The sequence below is a fragment of the Camelus bactrianus genome, chromosome 6 (assembly GCF_048773025.1).
Source record: "Camelus bactrianus isolate YW-2024 breed Bactrian camel chromosome 6, ASM4877302v1, whole genome shotgun sequence".
Lineage (NCBI taxonomy): Eukaryota > Metazoa > Chordata > Mammalia > Artiodactyla > Camelidae > Camelus > Camelus bactrianus.
In genome coordinates, this window is record NC_133544.1 from 42,751,296 (window position 1) to 42,770,447 (window position 19,152).

The 19,152-nt window shown below is 42.6% G+C and overlaps 1 protein-coding gene across 10 annotated transcripts in view; it reads left to right on the forward strand.

Annotated features, from left to right (window-relative positions):
* Positions 1-19,152, forward strand: part of TRIM9 (tripartite motif containing 9) — a 104,673-nt gene that overhangs the window by 51,073 nt on the left and 34,448 nt on the right. For all 10 annotated transcript variants that reach the window (XM_045504297.2, XM_045504299.2, XM_045504296.2 and 7 more), the window contains exons 2-3: positions 4,499-4,594; positions 6,865-6,987. In XM_045504297.2, the coding sequence (XP_045360253.2) occupies positions 4,499-4,594; positions 6,865-6,987 (219 nt within the window). The remainder of the gene's footprint in view (positions 1-4,498; positions 4,595-6,864; positions 6,988-19,152) is intronic.

Here is a 19,152-nt window from a genome sequence, read left to right on the forward strand (position 1 = left end):
ATTGGACCCCAACCCAAAGCCTCTGGCCCTCTCCTATGAGACTCCTCTCTGACAGGGATCCTTTTAAAATTCAGTGAAGGAGGTAGTATATAGCTCAGTGGTAGAGTGTGTGCCTAGCATGAATGAGGTCCTGGGTTCAATCCCTAGTACCTCCATTAAAAAATAAATACATAAACCTAATTACCTCCCCCCACCACCAAAAAAATTTTTAATAAAATAAAAATAAATAAAGTGATATGAAAAATAAAATAAAATTCACTAGAAAACTTTATGCAGGAAGAAAGTTGACTGACCCATAGGGTGACTAGCCATACTAAGGATTATATATTATCTGACTGTTAAGCATAATCACATTCCCCCATAATCCTAATCCCCTCATTAACTCACCTTCTTGGGTGTTAACATGCTCTCATCATGGGTTGTTTCTGTTTCCTCCTGTGCGGGCAAGGAAGGAATTCTCTTCTCGGGAGGCCGAAGCAAGAGCACAACTTTGGAATCAGATGAGGGTTTGTGTTCTGGCTCTTGTGTATGTGAGTGGTAAAACCTGAACTCAGGAATATCCATACCTCTGAGCCTCTGCAAAATGGCAGGCTGGAGATTGGGATTAAAAGCACACATCAGAATTCCTGGCTCATAAGAAATGACCAATATGTTGTAATTATTTCTTGCTTTTAGTTTTTAATCATATAATGTCAATAATGTAGTGAGACTCAAAAATCAGCATTTCTTTGAGAAAGAGTGTTACTCTCCTGGGGGATGGGAGGGGCTTTCTTCAGAATCACATTGCGTCAATTGTCACTTTTCTTCTGTGTTTCGTGCTGCCCTTGGTACCTGGGAAGGGGGAGGCGTGGGCCACAGTCCTGAGTGGCGAGCACTTGTCGGAGCTGCCCAGGGAGGCAGCACGGTCATTTTCGGGGCCATCAAGCTGCTGTTGCATATTTGCTGCCTCATCTATTTTGTACCAATTCTTTGGCTGATCCTTTTTGACCCATCTGGTGCCTGTAACTTCAAATCTCAGACAGCCAGGAAGCTTCCTTTCATTTGTCCCAATTTGTCTCCATCCAATATTCGTAGTAAATTGAGGGGGAAATGACAGATGAGTAATGTTCACAGCAGGGAAAGGAAAGGAGACTTGGCCTGTCTGGGAAGGTGCGGCAGCTAGGAGGATACAGAGGCACAGAGGGGGTTGGTTAGGACAGACTGAATTCGTTACCCGTTTGCTGAGCCTAAATAATTGTGGTTCTGAAACACCCTCCACAGGGGACCGATCTCTTATCATATGCGCTCCTTTGGGAGGCTAGGGGAGCCAGAAAAGGGTGGAAATTGGAGGGGAAAAACAGTTGGAGGGAGAAAAGGTAGGCAGGAGGCAGAGTTCTTTGTTTTTCTCCTTCAAGCTCCGAACAACTTGTCATCTTTCCAGGCAATTTCAGTTATTCTGAGCATGCTCTGAGCTCTGGACTGGAAATCTGTCAGCGCTGCTTTGGCTACATCATTTTCCCACTCCTGTTCACTTTTGGATCATGACACCTTTTCAGTAAATTGGAAAACAAACATCCAAGAAATCAGAATGTCATTGCTTAGGCATTATAAACATCTTCTAATGGCTACACGTACTGCCAAGGATGCTGTAACGAAAACACACACTAAATATTTGTATCTCGTATAAATTCACAGGGCTGGTCTGTGGTGCTGAATACAGAACATTTCTGCTAACATATAGCAGGAATTTAAATTCTTCTGGGAAACAAAATCAATCAATAATAATGTTCTCCTATATCAGATGTAGCTTATAAATGTGATCAAAAGACTGTCCAATAAAAGCAATGCACATATAAATCCTCACAAGAAGGGCATTTTCTAGTGATAAACAGTTTCCAAGGCTGTCTCCTGCTCAGTTTCTACAAAGTGACAAAACTTAAGAGAAAGGTTTCTAGATCTTTATCTTATAGTGCAGTTGTTTATCAAATACCAGCACAATTATTAGCCAGGTAGAAGGCTGAACATAGACACAAAGGGAGGAAATCTGCAAATAAATTGAGTTTTGCAGTTTACTTACTGCTTTGCTATATAAAATCTAGGGAGTGGATGAGGCCAGCACTCTTTATCTACTATAGTATAATTTTTTTCTAAGTATATAGCAGCACCTGGTCAATAATCCTTATTGGGTGTCAGGTATAGCTTGCATTATACAGACACAGATAATTGCAAGGCTGGAATACAAGAAATCAGGTAGCTCCGGTTCTGTGTAGCTGAATGAATTTGGTTTCTCTACGTAAACCTCCAATGTGGTTACTAAGGTGTAGGTTACAATCAAATGGGGAAGAAAACTGGTAGCCCAGCGAACTCTGACTCATTCAGGAAAAGAGGGAGTATGTGTTCTAAAGCCGCAGGAACAAAATTTCTCTTTAGGATATGTCTTCATTCTACTGCCCACTCTTCCAAATGAGACCCTCTTTCCCTCTTCCATCCCTTGGGCTCCTGCGAAAGGTCTTGAGGAGAAAACTTTTACCCCAAATTGTAGTGCACCTGGGACCTAGTAATAAATAACTGAGTAGCCCTTTAAGCAACTGTGGGCTGATTGTGCTTTCCCTTCCTCAGCTGTATTGGTCTAGCCTCCCAGAGTACATCCATCAAAGCACAAGTGATGAAGGGTATTTTCCAACAGATCTTGTACCAGCAATCTGCCCTACAGACCCCATCCCCCACATCAGTCTGCAGGTGTGTGAGCAGGAAGGGAGAAGGCGAATAAGAGTCAACAACAGCAGATGTGTGTTAAGCCTGCACCATGTGCCAGCAGGGTTCTGGGCTTTAGATACAGTGTCTCATAAGATGCCCACAGCACCCAAGAGGAGTAGTATTCTTCTCATTTATGGAGACATAAAACTATGTGTAAGGTATGAACAGCCAGTAACTGGCAGCATTTAGGAATTTGGAATGCTTCCCTTAACGACTGTCCGTTACTAGCAGGAGCTTTCACACTGATGAATGCATTGAACCCTCACAGTAATGCAACTAACAAGGTATTATTATTCCCACTTTTTTCATTGGGTCCACTGGGACTTTCTCAAGGGCCTGCTTAAGAAGGGGCCAGAATTTGAACCTTTCCAAAGCCTATGCTTTCTCTGCCATCCCACAGTGCTTCCACCAAGCACATGGTACGCACATTTTTAAAGTGATTCAGTGCCCGACTTCGTATTTAATGATGTAAAAATAAGTGAAAATCATCCACAGGACCAAGACATATAATTGTAAGATTCTATTCTTTTACTGAAAGGAAGGAGTGCATGAGGCGTTGTGTTGGCAAGGAGGAGAATGGGCTTTAGTTTTCAAAGAAGGTGTTGTGGGAAAGGGAGTTTATCCTGTAATTTGCAGGAAGGATGGAAGGACTTGCCCAGGCTCTCAGGAGAAGGAATTTTGTATCAAGTACAATGTTAACGGCAGCAAGTAATAGAAAACTCCAGTACGGGGATGTAACTGGGAGGCCATTCTCTCCACATGACAAGAAGCCTGGTGGTAGGAGACTTCAGGCGTTGGTTCAGCTGCTGAGAGATGCCATCGTAACCCAGGCACTTTCTCCTTTCACCCCTCCTCCTGTACTGTGTTGGCCTTTTCCTCATGAGGGTCACAAGACCTCTGCCATCAAGTCAGGAACAAAAGGGAAGAGGCTGCACCAGCCACACTGGAACCACGTTAGCAGAAAAAGCAGAAGCTTTCTCAGACCTTCCACCCCCAACCAGTTTCCACTTTGGTCTCATCAATTAGCAGTGTGTCCCATGCGCCAGGCAAGGAGGCTGGGAAAGCAAGTGCTTACCTGGACATGTGTCCCCTGCCGCACCCTCCCAGCAGGACTGCTTCCCCACATGGATGGGGCGGTGTGGGAAACCAGAAAGAGAGAACATGTTGCTTTGGGAGGCTGGTGTGGAGAGGAGCTAGCGCAGCAGGGCTGCACTCGGGAGAAGGAAAAGGACATTGATGGGGAGGAACGTCATCCTGCCCTTTGTGTCTGTCATGACATTTAAGTGGTCCCAGAGCATCATACATGCTCGCCCCCTCCCTTTCCTCATCCTGTTCTTGACTCTCTTCATTCTTTCTGCCCCAACCCCAGATCAGTAGCTCTTTCGGCTAAATAATGTTGTTAATTATCAGATCGTCTGACTCATAGATTTTTAAATTTAAAATTAAATAAATTATTGCTGAATTCATTAAGTAATGAGATGAGGAAATTCCAGGCAGACATCAGCTGGTAAGGGTCTTTGAGTGGAATGGCCACAGGTTTTCGCTGCTTCAGAGGGGACACTCTGCAGGAGCCAATGGAAGGAGCCTGGACGCTGTTATTGCCAGACTCCTCAAGCACAGATGTTGGCCAAGTGGCCCAGCTCAGACAAGAGGAATCTGAGGAGAGTGAGGACTCTTGGGTCTTGGATGACAACCACCCTGCATGGCCTTGTTGCTGCCTCATGCGATGGTAACTCCATGGTTTCCTTCTTCGTCTCTGCAGAGCCAGCTCTCCCAGGCGCTGAACGGGCTGTCGGACAGGGCCAAGGAAGCCAAGGAGTTCCTGGTGCAGCTGCGCAACATGGTCCAGCAGATCCAGGTACTGGCAGCCCCTGAGACTGAAGGCAAGCGGCACGGTCAAGATGTAACTGTGTAGTGGGGGAACTATCTCTGTCTTCTCATATTTTTATGTGTTGTGGGGAATTTCCTATATATTTTTTTCTGCCTTATCTCATCTGATACATATAAACACACATAGAGAGCAACTTCAGATATATCCCTTTTCGAGGGGGTTACATTTTCCCAACAAGCCACACCACCCTACCTTCCGAATAGTCCCTATCTTCCACACTGAGCTTTTAATTCTCTACTGCTGTGCATAGAAAGACACCCATTTCTTTGTGAATTCAGAGTCATGACTGTTGAGTTTTTTAAACTCTATAGGTTCCCAAAGCACTGTACAATAAGTATATCTCATCTAATGGTAACAAAAAGATCGCATTTTCTCTTTTTTTCTTCCTTTTTTTCCTTCCTTCCTATCCCATAATAATGCTTCTCCTCTACTTAGGTACTTAAATATTTTTCAGCTGTAATCTCCTGGAGACTATTATTTCAGATTGCTTTATCTGGACACGATAATCAAGATCAGCCAGCATTTGAGGGCTTGTGAATTCTCTACTGCAGCTGAACAGGAGAAGCCATAAATTGCATGGGATGCTAAAATGGTGACCTTCCACGCTGTTTATTGTTCTTATATTTTGAGGTTCACTTCACAGAAATAACCTTAGCTCTGGCCTCCAGTAAATTGGTTTTCTGAGTTAATATGTAACCCATGTCAAGGCAGAAGTGGCTTTTTAAATGGAAGCCAGCCCTTCCGAAGCATCTCACGCTGATTTCTTTGCCCTTTTTTGGCATGCTGGCCCATGTTAAAACTTTTGATTCCCTAATAAGCCAACAGTTGTACACTTCCTTCTCTTTCCCAAAGCAATAGAGTTTATCAATTGGTCCCTTCTTTGCTTTTGCTGGCATAAAATCTGCAGCCCCGGGCCTGCCTCTGCACCTCGTCTCTTCATCAGAGCAAAGCTTTCTTTCTACTCTGAATCAGAGCTTCCACGGAGAAACTGCCCTCTCCCTCCCGACATTACCCTGCTCGAGACATAGAGAGCTCTTAAATGATGTTTTCCAGGGGACTTCTGTGAGCTCAAAAGCAATTGCCGTGAAAGCCAAAGCTGAACATTTGTAGAAGTCACTGTTCAAGTGATTACAAATATACTCCTTATGTGAGGAATTTTGAAAGCATTTGAAAACAGTGACCTAACACCTATCCATAGATCCTTGTATTAAGAGACACAATTCTTCATGACTTTGGAAGCAAATTAAAATTTGATAGACAAAGCTCTTCCTTCCTTTCCAGCCCCCAAAAGTTCACAGTTTACTCAGCTGAGTGCTGTTTTTTCAGTGCCATTAGTGTCTCTCTGAGGAGTATTCAGCTTTCATTTGCTGTAAATTACAATTGTTTTTCAGATTATAGTTTGAGAATCAAAATTACAGATGTAACTTAGCAAAAATATTATCTTTAACAAATACTTATAATTTAGTGAGAGAATTGCTTAAAGGAAATATCTACAGCACGTATAGATTTAAATCAAGTAAAAAAATTAGACCCGGCTTTCAGTGTAAACATCATGGGAAAGCTATAATCCATTTAGAACATAGTTACTGGCCCCCAGCAAGCTCTTAGTTCAGGTCTGACTTTCACAGCCGAGAGATGCCTGTTACATATACCGACTGTTCTTCACTGCCTCCCTGCACTTATTATTTGCTTCTTTAATGAACAGAGCAAGTGCTTTTGCCCGTGATTATTCTTAACAAATTTCTGCTGCCATTGGATTATTATTTAATATCGAAGGCCGTTGCCATCCGCCTTCCTCTTTCTTCCCCTGAATTCAGTGATTCTGTGTCTCTCGTGCCTCAGCCATACCCAGCTCCCTCAGACGCCCAGCCTCTCTGCACGCCACCTCCCACCAGGCACAGCTGGGCATAGGCCAGCCCTCAAAAGGGTTCCTGCTCAGCCCCACAAACTAAAACTTGATTTTACCTGATATAATTCAAACAGAGGAGATGATTTCCTTTTGATAAAAAATAAATGTATTAAAGAATATTTATCCCTTTGGATCTAAATTTAAAGTGGAACACTACCACTGTGGCGTGAAACTCATTCCATTGTTTACAAGAAGCAGCTGTGCATGGTGGACAGGGCTCCTCCCTGCAGCAGGACCGCGGCCCTGCAGATGCCCAGGAGCCCTGCTGTCTCCAGCAGCCCCGGGCGCCCAGGCACCTCGCAGCTGAGAGCTGTGCCCTCTCGTGCAGGAGAACAGCGTGGAGTTCGAAGCCTGCCTGGTGGCCCAGTGTGACGCCCTCATCGACGCCCTCAACAGGCGGAAAGCCCAGCTGCTTGCCCGCGTCAACAAGGAGCACGAGCACAAGCTAAAGGTGAGTCCTGCGCCGGGGGAGAGCCAGAGGCTCCCAGGGTGTGACGGACAGGCTGGGAGGGTGGCCCCCGCTGGACGGGGCTCAGGGTACCCGCAGCCTTGGGGGGCCAGTGGCCCGGCCCGTGGGGAGCAGACATATCCCTTCTTTCACCGCTCACTCCTCCCTTTATGTCACCTATACTCTTGAGAGACTTCTCTACGCAGGAAGTGCTCTGGGTACAGACGTAATAAATCAAAATCACTGTCCTCCTCAGGCTTATACTCCACCAGAAGGGATAAACAGTAAGTAAAATTTGCAGTATGTTAGTAAAAAGTGCTAAGGAAAAAAATAAGGAAAAGCAGATGGGGAATACTAGGGATGGGGGTTGAAGTTTTAGACAGACTGGCCAGGACGACCATGCAGAGGCGAATATATTTTTGAAATGGGAAATTGAATCTGTACCTTCCAGAAAACAAACAAGATTTGTCTTAACTTCTAAAGCAAACTGTGCAATTGAACAGCTGTAGAGACTTTGCTCCTCACACAGTAGTATCAATTGATTACGAGTTTGGGGACCTATTGGCAGAAGGACTGGTCCTCCTGGAGACACTGGAGACATCTGACACCCCATTCATTGCCCCCTTGGAGGGCAACTACCCATGAGAGCAGGCTGGATAGATGGGCAGCACCCAGCAGAAGGAAGCAAGAAGCAGGCCATGGGGAGACGGCCACCTACAGGGCCAGCAAGCCTCAGGGTGGTGGTGGGTGGAGGGAGGAGCGAGGTCTGACGGTAGGCTCTCCAGTGAGGTCAGGCAGTCGGCATCAGGGAGCTTCAAGAGTGGGCAACAGTGATCCGACACAGCCTCAGGGGAGCTGGTGTCTGGAGAACAGCCCAGGAAGTGGCAGATTTCCCCAGCACGTGTAGAACAGGCTTTAGTCCCTGAAGAGCAAGAGAAGGTCCCATTTCTAAAAGAATGGGATTCCAGTGAAAGAGTCAAGAATTTCAAAATGAAGAACTGAGAGAACACAGCTTACAAAATTTGGGGTTAAAGCTTGGTGGCAGGGAAGCTTTGAGCAGGACTGGTACCCAGTTCATGGTTACTAGGAACAAGGCAAGAAGCCAGTTGCTAACTGGGGCATGAGACCTGGGCAAGACCTGCAGCAGGACTCCCAGTGCTGAGCCCTGAGCAGCAGAGTTACCAGTCCTTAACCTGTGCTCACCACACACCAGGACCCAGGGCCCAGGGAACTGTGCCAGGAAGATGGGGACCAGGCAGTATGGAAGAGAAACCTTTTCCCAGGGATGCTTAACAGGTCTCTCCAAAGGCAAAGAAAATCCTGACTCCAGCTTCCTCCTTGAGGTTCCCTTGTCTGCTCCCCACCTACAGCTCCAAAGAACACATTTAGATCCACACACCTGCTTCTTTCTTCCCCAAAGCCAGGGCAATAATGCGGCTGAAATATAAATCTTTCTCTCCTGCCTCTATGACTTACCCATCTGTCACTGTGAGGGGGCCGGTGGGATGGAGGCAGGCTGGAGGCTGAGTTATGACAACAGGGTCCAAGTGAGAGGGCTCGCAAGGATTGTGCCCTCCAATGAAGTTGGCTGGCCTGACCTCGCTGGTGCTGTATCAGGGCCACGTCTCTTCGAGTGCTCCCGATGCAACAGCAACAGCACAGTTGGATCAAAAAGTGACACAGCCGATTCCTTGGTAAAAACATTGCACATCTTAAAGTTGGAACCTGAACCAGGAGTTAGGAGAGAAAAGTATCCAAGGCTCCAATGTTCAGAGAGCCTCAGCCTGTTGGCTTGGTTGGCGAACCAAGGCTGGGGATCTTACTACTCCTTCCAGAGAGACCATGACTGTTTCCTGGGAGCGAGTCTAATTGGAAGACCCTCTCAGGTTCATCTTAGAATGAACACAAGCCCCTGAGGGGCACCCCACCAACCCCAGCCTCGTGGAGCCTTCACCCTGAGCTGCAGGTATCTGGAAAGCACTGGGTTTCCTAGGGAGGCACCCCCACTGCCCTGTGTCTTGCATGATTCACAAAGTGCTGAAAGATGGCAGGTTTTACTTAGATGACTTCCTCTAGCTCATCAGTTTCCAGGCTCCAGTCCTTTAGTGTCTGTGATCAAGTTATTTGCTTTTGAATTCCATAAAGGACCACTGGACTGTGTTTCGTGATAACGTATGTGGTAATTCCTAAAATGTAAGGGAGAGAAGTGGGGGCAGTATTAAAGATACTATTTTTTTAACTTTTTTTTATTGAGTTATAGTCAGTTTACAATGTTGTGTCAATTTCCAGTGTAGAGCACAATTTTTCAGTTATATATGAACATACATATATTCATTGTCACATTCTTTTTCGCTGTGAGCTACCACAAGATCTTGTATATATTTCCCTGTGCTATAGAGTATAATCTTGTTTATCTAGTCTACTTATGCCTATCAGTTAAAGATACTATTTTTTACCCAGAAAGTTCCCTGAAGGTTTTCCCATGTGGATATTAATCTTATACATTTAGCTGCAGCAACATGGGAAATGGATTTAAATCCACAGGCATTTCCATCCAAGATGGGCTAGGCCTGAATGAAAAATTTTCTGGAGTCATCATTTTTCAATCTGAATTAAAATCTAGAAGTGCTGTGAAATGTGATTCTGTAGCTACCCAGGTAGAACACAGAACGAGCATCCTTTGTGACCAGGCCCTGGCTTTTGTGACAGCAATAGCTAACATTTAGGGATACTTGCTTTGACACAGCACTATACAAATTGTATGACAGGGATCAACTCCTCTGTTCCTCACAACAGCTCTACAAGGTTATTATTGCTACTATCCACATTCTAGAAATGAGGAAACCTTGGCACCATGATATTAAGAACTGGTCCAAGGATCCAGAATTCTGGTCCTGGTAACCTGGCTTCAGAGCCCAGAATCTGGACCGTGGCACTCTGCTGCCTCTGGCTGGTAGTACGGAACAGAGAGAAGGCATGTTCCCAGTCTCATCCTTTCACCAGTCAGGCAGCACCTACCTAATGCACACCTGCTAGGAGCTGAGTGCTGGGCAGGGGGGCGGGGGAGAGGGACACGAGGGTGACTCAGGATGAGTCCTGCCCCTATGGGCTTACAGTGCCATGGAGGAGATAAGTCATCCCCACAACTGACTCCAACATAGGTTGAGAGTGAGTTTCCAGGTGAAGGTGGCCCATGTCATGGAAGTTCTGAGGTGGGGAAAGTTACTTCCAACTGAAAGGGTCACAGAGCGCCTCCTGCAAAGCTGGCACGGAAGGAGCCCAAACTTTGGGAGGCGTGTGTTGGGGTGGCTGATGTCCTTGCCTGCGGGGATGGGCAGGGCTGCGAGGGAAGACGATAGTGAGCAGCATGGTGCACCCTGGCCTTGCTGCATCCAGCTGGCCATGAGGACCAATGGATGCTTTCTGTTTCCATCACTTCCTCTGACGTTGCCAAAAAGATGATCGCTATAGCCCTTCATTTTAGCACCATTTGGAACCCAGAACTTTTATTGGTATGGTGAAACTTAAAATGTCATTTGAACCACACAGAGTATCTAAGATAAAACCACAGTTGTCTTCCTTCAGGTAATGGGCTGGACAGCTGGGATTTCCCCCCTAAATAGTGGACCAGCCATTTTAGTATGTAGCCATAAATTTCAACTTTTTCCTTAATGGACATCTCTTTTGTGAAATGTTGCAGACACTTTCCTGGCATCTTTAACAGAGCATGGTAAACAGTCTGCCATAGGTGACTATAGTGGTGACTCCAGGTTTCTTATACCGGAGAGGTGGAAGGACAGCAATGTGGATGGATGAGGGTATCAGGATTGAGAGAACATCATTTAGAGCATCACAAAGTGCAAAGGGGCATGAAAGCCCCCCAGTTCTCCTTCCTTAGTGCTGCCTCTGCAGGATGGGACCGAGCGGAAATCAGTTCTGGGCCTGCCGGTGGGCGCAGATGGAGACAGCACAGAATGCACAGGGACTCCGTGTCCAGTGATGGTCCATCGGTGCTGGTGTCCCGCCCCCACTGGGCACACTGCTGTGCTCCAGGGCTGCTGAACAGAGGCAGCTGCCTGCCCTCATTCCTCACTAGCCCAGGGTGGAGTTCCCTGCCCCAGATCCCAGAGGGCTACGGAAACGAGAGACAGGTGGCCAGTCGTCCCCCACAGCAGCGAAGCTGTTTTGTCTTCTGTCTCCAGCGATTTGTTTCTCTGCTGTTTTGAGCCAATTGTATTTGTCACCACTTCTAAAAACAGCCAGCAAGGCCAACACTGTGACTGCTGATGCCAGTCTCCATGTCTCCCTCCCTCTGCTTTTCTCCTCCTGCCTTGTCCCTTTCTTGTCACTCGTCAGTTGCTACTCAGATTTGTGAGAAAAGACTGGCCTTTTGTAGACATCACTTGCCAAGCACAGTACTTCTTTCTGTCATTGTTGGCTAACGCATCACTCAGAGTCGGCCGGGGATAATCTTATGGTCTTCCGCTTCCCTTTGGCAGAGTTCTCTGGGGGCCTGCTTTTTGCTGACAAAGAGGAGAGTTGTGTGTGTGTTTTTCTGGCAACTTTCTCTTCTTGAGCAGTCCGAAAGGCCAGGGGTGCTGGAAAGCAAGTGTGCATAAAGGCAGTCTTTATAATCTATCTACTCATGCCCCTCTCTGAAAGCACTGATTGCTTGAGCAGATTGAACAGTTCTGGTTCTGAAGCGAGATGGAGCTGAGTGAGGAGTCCAGATCCTGGGTCATAGAGAACAAGGTGTGAGGAAAACTTCACTTACTAGATCTCTAACCATGGACAAGTCTGTGACTCAGTTTCTTTTACCTGAGTGTCATATGAGGCTCAAAGCAGTTGTCCCCTCATAGGGCCTTGTAAAGGCCTTTAGTACAGTACTCAAGATATTAGCTTTATTACTGTTCTTATCATTGAAAGACTGGAAATATGGTTTCACTCAGCACACTGAGGATATGCCCCAGGGACTCATGCTCCCTACTACCAGGTTCATATTGTAGAATTAGCCCATGTACTAGTGCGATTGTCCCTGACCCTAGAACTTGCTTTAGTGGCTCGAGTTTATAAATGATCATCACATAAAGTGGTGCACCAAGTTTGGTGAGCTATTTTTAAAAGCTGAAAAAAAGGCTTTGAGGCTTATGCAGATGTGACCATATTTTAGGAACACTGTTTGAAATGTAAATTACAGTGAATACCCTTCTGTGGTTTAAAAAAACACTGGGGGCCAAATATCTATTTTCAGGATGTAGTGAATTAATCAAATGTCAGAAAGCTACTGGAGGGGAAAAATGCTTTTGAGCTTTCAAAAAATGTTTCTAAGTCACATTTGGCACTACTGGGCAACACCTGCACCGTCAGCAGAGTCACCTGGGTCCCCAGGTTTCTTGTCCAAACTGTATGTTTTGTTCACATCCTCCCCAGGTCTTCCTTTGCTGAGTAAGGCCTTAAAATATCCTACTATCTGTGATCGCCACAGAGAATTTGCGACAACACTTATAATTATTGAGATCTACAGTTTTTTCAGGAACTTTACAAATGTCATTCTTCTCTTGGTAAGCCCAAAGAAATATCTGAGATTTCTTTTTTATGAAACATGCAGAATTTAAAAGAATTCTACAATCATCTTAAATGTGTTCTCTCCCCAACAGTTTAGAATGAACTCATGTGTTGAATGGTACAAGGTGATACGTGTTTTCTTGGTTCTCTTTCAACTCTAAGATCCTCCGAAAGAAAAAAAAATTGTCATAATTATTCAGAAATATTCTGAAAAACTCTAATCTTTAATTTCCATATGTGGTTGGTAAATTAACATACCAACGAAATTACTCAGTGAGAATGCTGAAGGATAGTGATTAAGCTTCCTGATTTACAGAGCTTTTACTTTTACAGAGGGCCTCCACGTCACAACTGTAGGTTTCTATAGAATACTTGATTCTGAATCCAAGTATACCGTTGGGTTTTGTTAGAAACATTATTATTACTGTCATCAGTATCTTTGTCATTATTTACCATGTATTGCCTGTTTGTTCCCATATGTTAGCATAAAAATTAATTATATATCCATATGTTCAGAGTACAAATTTACACTAGGGATGTTATTGGCGTGTCAAATTGCTTACTTAAGTCATTTTGCCAGTGCTTTGCATAATAGACAAATAATCCTTTGATTCAGATTTAGAGAAAGAGAGGAAAGAAGAAAAGGAAGATGGAAGGAAGGGAGGGGAGGGAGGGAATGAAGGAGGAGGGAAGGGCCTGCATAAGGTCACCAAGAATTTAAAAATAATTGGGTAGGATTTGATGATTACAGTCCTTACTAGAAAGGAAAACGATAAACTAGGGGGAAAAAGTCAATAATCCACTCAATTTCAATAAAACTACTAGCAAGGAATCCTGTTAGTCCACTACAATGAAGACATTTGAAAACATTAGGCACATTGGAACACTTGAAACCTTTGCCCTCACCCAAAGTCTTTAGGGGGCCAACTCTAATCATTTAACCACAGTTGTTATTGATAACGAGCCCACCATTAATGGTGAATGCATTTGTCAAATTCTGTGGTGCTCTGCTTCCCACCATGTAGGAGCAAAGGTCAAAGAGACCTGTAAGGAAGAGAGTGCCCAAGATGCCCGTGGAACCACCAGGATGTCACCACATGCAGCTGGAGCTCACCAAGTTTAGGGGACATACCTTTGAACACCCTCTACCCACTCTGGCAGTGCCAATGAGGGGCAGTCACAGAACTTCTTTAACGGCCTTTGCCTAAACCTAGACATGAGTGGCACTCCTTAGCTCCAGAAGGCACTTAACACATACTCTGAAGATGGTGGAGTATCCGTCATACCTCACACCCTACAAAACACCATACTGGCTGCATCACTTTCATTGCAGAACACTATAGATGGTTAATGCTCTCCTGTGTGAATAGGACCACACCAGGATGCTTACCTCTCCATATGGCTTGCATTTCTTCCTTCATTAACTTCTCTGTACAAGGATACAGTATTCTAGACACTAAGAACATGCTTTGGTATTCCACTCAGTGTTTATTGATAAGGTTATTGATGGCATTCACACTTCTGAGATAGGAAGTTGTTAAAATCTCAAGCCTTCCTTAAAATAAACAGGTATGTGTTTTGTTTATTTAATAAGCCTACAGAATCCATTTCTTGATTAAAAACTCCAGGCCTCAGACTTGTCTTTGAAATGATTAGTTGCCAATGTGGTTAAATTAATAACACTAGTACAGAAGGTGGTATCAAGAGAATGGGGGAAATATTTGTCATATTTCCATAAACCATGTGGGAGAATGGTGGCATGTGATTAAATTAAAATGCTCTTCCTTCATTTAAATGCCTCTAAGTTTCAGTGAATGTAATGATAATATAGGAGATAATATTCTACTCTAGGAGAAAAGGAAGAGAATTATTTATTCTCGTAGATGAACCTATAACTCACAAGCATCAGTTTGTCATCTTGCTTCAGGACATGATGGGACACACAGAAGAAACCACCCCCACTGACCAAAGGGACTGGGAAGAATAAATTCTTCAAGCTTATATCTTGATTGTACTTGTACCTTAAATAGGAAAAAAAAAAAAAAAGGATTGCCTTATACTTAGGGGAAATTGTTTTAAATGGCAATCGAAATGTATAGATTATATTTCTGTTACTATTTACTTAGACTAAAATATCACTAGGGATATCCCTCCAGACCACATGATGAGAGAGAGTACTACGAGAAAAAGTATTTATTAAAAAGAAGAATTAAAGGAAAAAATTTAAAGAGCTACATACATGAAAGATGGAGAGGTGGATGGAGGTGTCAAGGTCAAAATTAGATAAAATAATGAAATTCCCCTTAATTAAGCTCAGTTTTTGCTGGTCTTTGTATCACATGAGCTGAGTGGCAGGATATGGGGTGGGAAATGTACTGTGGATAGACAGAACAACATTTTACATTTGTGTTATATAAGTTGTCATGGGTTGCTCTCGGCTACTAAAAAAGTCTAAGCATTCAGAGGGACACAAAAGTCTGCTCTCAAATTCTCCTTTTCTGAACAGGTACAGTGTCATATCCTGACCCAAGATATGACCTTTATAAATGTACCATTCAACAAAATCGAACTCTTCAAGTGATCAGTAGGACTTGCCGTCCAGAACAGATGGTGACTACTGATAAAATTGTGAAAGCCTTCTCTAATCTGTGGTCTAACTGTGGACCACAGATTAATTCCTTGTTCCCTGAGAGCTGGTTGAGGCTTTAATGCACATGAAAACTGGAATATTGTTTCCCAGTTCCTATTTATGTCACTCTTGCAACTTGTACATTTCCTTCTTAAGGAAAGAAAAAGAAATTCCTTAAATCCAGCCAGCTACAAACATAGTGTCAGGAGTTTCTCCAGAGCATCAGAGCCACTGCACAGAAATGTGGAAGTCAAAGAAAAAGTGACATGGCCTGGCTTCCTAAGAATTGTTTTTCATTAAAAAAAATATAATGTAGAAATAAATAATAATTAAAAAGTGGTAGATAACACAGAGTGAAGAAGGTAGCAAGTAAGAAAGCTGATAAAGACACTCAGAGAAAAAAAATTTATGCTCTTAAAAGATTTAATTATCTGGCTGATTTCCATAAGATGGGAAATCTTGCTAGATTAATTGAGAAACAAAGTTAATTACAAAGCACCAAAAAATGCTTCTCTGGGACCCCAACTATTTAAGTTTCAGCAGTGATTTTTATCACAGGCTACTGTGATCATTGTGAAATGGTTGATTAAAATGTTTTAAAAATGGACCAACATAGTAACAGTGGGAGTTGAGAGCCAGAAACTCAGGATATTGAGTCCTTCCAAGAGACTTGAGCCATGGAATACAGGAGCCAATGGCAAACACCCCGAGACTCACAGACTCTTTGGCAGTGCAACAATGAAGCTTCTTAAGAGTAGCTGGAGCACCCCAACACTCCCACAGCTCCTTTGGCACCAAATAAACCTTGCTTGAGAAGGAAATTTATAGAGGCAGACATAGAATTTCTTGAGGCCTGAGTAATGTACTTATTTCAGCACATTTAGGTTATAAAATTATCACTGAGCTGAATGTTCTGGAAAATAAACACAGTTCGGTCTGTTTTGCCTCAAGAACAGACTCACTCTGGGTTACAGTGCTCAGATCCAGTCCGTGCTCGTTATTCAGACTTTCACTACCAGTCAGTTCTGCAGTCTTAGGGCAGAGGCCATCTGGATAGTGGGTGGTGACTGATGAGGTTTCTGCTACCTAGCAGCACTTAACACACTGGCTACTGAAATATAGAGACATTTTCTGGGAACAGTTTAGTCTAACCTCATATAGCAGAGAGGAATAGCATATTAGCTGTAGGTCACCTGTCTTGCATTTTTAAGTATTTTAGTTGTGGGTATTTTTTTTCTCCCCAAGAAGCAGAACCTTAACCTTTCTTTACTTTCTTATTTTAAAGTAAAGTAATAAAATTAAAATAAAAATATAATCATTTGCATTTCTTGAGCCCAGACCAACAAACAGTGGTGGTGATTTGACAGAAACATACTAGATGTCAGAAGAAAAGACATCAACCAGTGAATTGTAAAATTTAATTTCCCCCCAATCAAAAGCACAAAACAATCTTCACATCAAAGTTGGTTTCTTTCACCAATTCTAATAAAGAGATTTTTTATTTCTATATTTTATTTTATTTTAATTATATTAAAAGTTAAAAAGCAATAACAAGTCATCTGTCAAAATTTTAGGAGACTCCAAATAGTCAAAACAATCTTGAAAAAGAAGGGCAAAATTGGAGTTCTCATACTTCCTGATTATAAAACTACTACAAAGCTACAAAACATAGTACTGGCATAAAGATTGACACAAAGACTACTAAAAATTGAATAGAGCCTGGAAATAAACTCTCACATATATAGCCAAATGATTTTTGACAAGGGTTCTAAGAGCATTCAATGGGAAAGGGAAGTTTTGTAACCAGTGATGCTGGGGAAACTGGCTATCCACATGTAAAAGAACAAAGTTGGACAGTTACCTAAAGCCATGTACAAAAATTAACCCAAAGTATATCAAAGACTTAAATGTAAGAATTGAAACTATAAAACTCTTAGATGAAAACATAGGGCAAATGCTTCATGACACTGGGTTTGGCAATGATTTCTTGGATATGACATCAAAGGCACAGGCAACAACAAAATAAGCAGACAAATTGGACTTCATGAAAATTTATAAATTTTGTGCATCAAAAGAAAACAAAAAAACCCAATTTAAATTAAAAATGGACAAAGAACTTGGATAGACTTTTCTCCAGATAAGATACACAAATGGCCAATAAGCACATGAAAAGATGCTCCGGATTATTAGTCATTAGGAAAATGCAAATCAAAACCACAATGAGAACCACTTCACACCCATTAGGATGGTATTATTATTTAAAAAAAAACCAGACAATAGGTGTTTAGTGAGAATGTAGAGAAATTGGGAACTTTGTGCATTTTTGGTGGGAATGTAACTGGTACAACTGCTGTGGAAAATAGTATGATGATTTCTCAAAGAAAATTACAATAGAATCACCATATGAGCCAGAAATTCCACTTCAGGGTATATACCAAAAAAAGCAAAAGGGACTCGCAGAGATATTTGTCTTCTCATGTTTATAACAGCTTTATTCACAACACAAAAGCTGGAAGCAACTCAAGTGTCCATCAATGGGTAAAGGGATAAACAAAATATGATATATATATATGTGTGTGTGTGTGTGTATGTGTATAATGGAATATTATTCAGTCTTAAAAAGAGGGAAATTTTGACACAAGCTACAACATGGATAAACCTTGAAGATACTATATAAGTGAAATAAGCCAGTCCCAAAAAGACAAATCCTGTATAATTCCACTTATATGAGTTACCTCAAGTAGTTGATTCACAGAGGCAGAAAGTAGAACAGTGGTTTCCAGGGGCTGGGAAGAGGGGTGAATGTAGAGTTATCATTTAACGGGCACAGAGCTTCAGTTTGGGAAGAAGAAAAAGTACTGGAGAAGGTTGATGGTGATGGTTGCACAACAGTGTGATGTATTTAATGCCACAGAATTGTTCAGTTAACAATTGTTAAAATGGTAAGGTTTATGCTATGTATGTTTTATCACAATAAAAAATTAGAAAGGAAGATCAGCAATAATGAATGAGCTGTCCAAAAATTAGGAAGAACTTAAAATGTCAAAAAATAGGTTAAATAAATTATGATAACCCACTCAATGGGATATTTATGTACCCAGTAACATTTATTGATGGTGGCAACACAGAAATGCCTATAATATGGTGTTAAGTGGGAAGGAGGTAAAATTGTCACATACTGTAATTGCAACTATAACTAAATCTAGCTCAAGGAAAAAAACTAAAAGGAAATATCAAAATGTTTTAAAATTTTGCATTGGAGTGGTGAGGCAATTTGCTTTTTTTGGGGTCTATTTTCCTATTGGTTTTGAAAGTAGGCATAATAATCTTTCATGGAAAATAAATTTATAATCAAAACTGAAAACTTGATTTGCAGTTCCCTAGGAACAAAACTGAAAAGTTTCCAAATAATTATTATTAAAACTCCTTTCAGTTATTATCCATAAAATCCAGAATGCTGGTTATTTTTGAGGCTTTTGCAAAGTACTATAAATACAGAGGATGAGTAATTGAGGTTCCTAGAAAACCCTTGGTCAACTCTGTGCTTCAAAAACCGCTTCAGGATTTGGGTCACTGAGCAGAGGACACAGAAGATGAACATTTCTAAAGAAGGAAACTTTTTAAGATCTGTCATGTGCTTGACACTGGGGAAAGACAGCTTCCTAGAGGCAGAAACTGCACATTCAGAGAGATGCCTCTCTAGGTTAAGGCAGACTCATAGCTGGGCAAATAGCCTTTAAAACTATTTTGCAAAGTGAGGCAGTGAGTGATTCTAAATGAATTATTTTTAAAACTTGCTTCTGCATAGTCCTTCTCTGGCTTATTTCTTGTCATTAGCTCATTGTCTTTCAGCAAGTTCCACCTCTAGCCCTACCCCACCACCCACCCAGGGAAAAGAGAAACAGAAGAAGAAAGGAACTGGGTTCAGATGGTGACATTTGCTCTTTAGAAAGGACAATTAGAGGGCAGGAGAA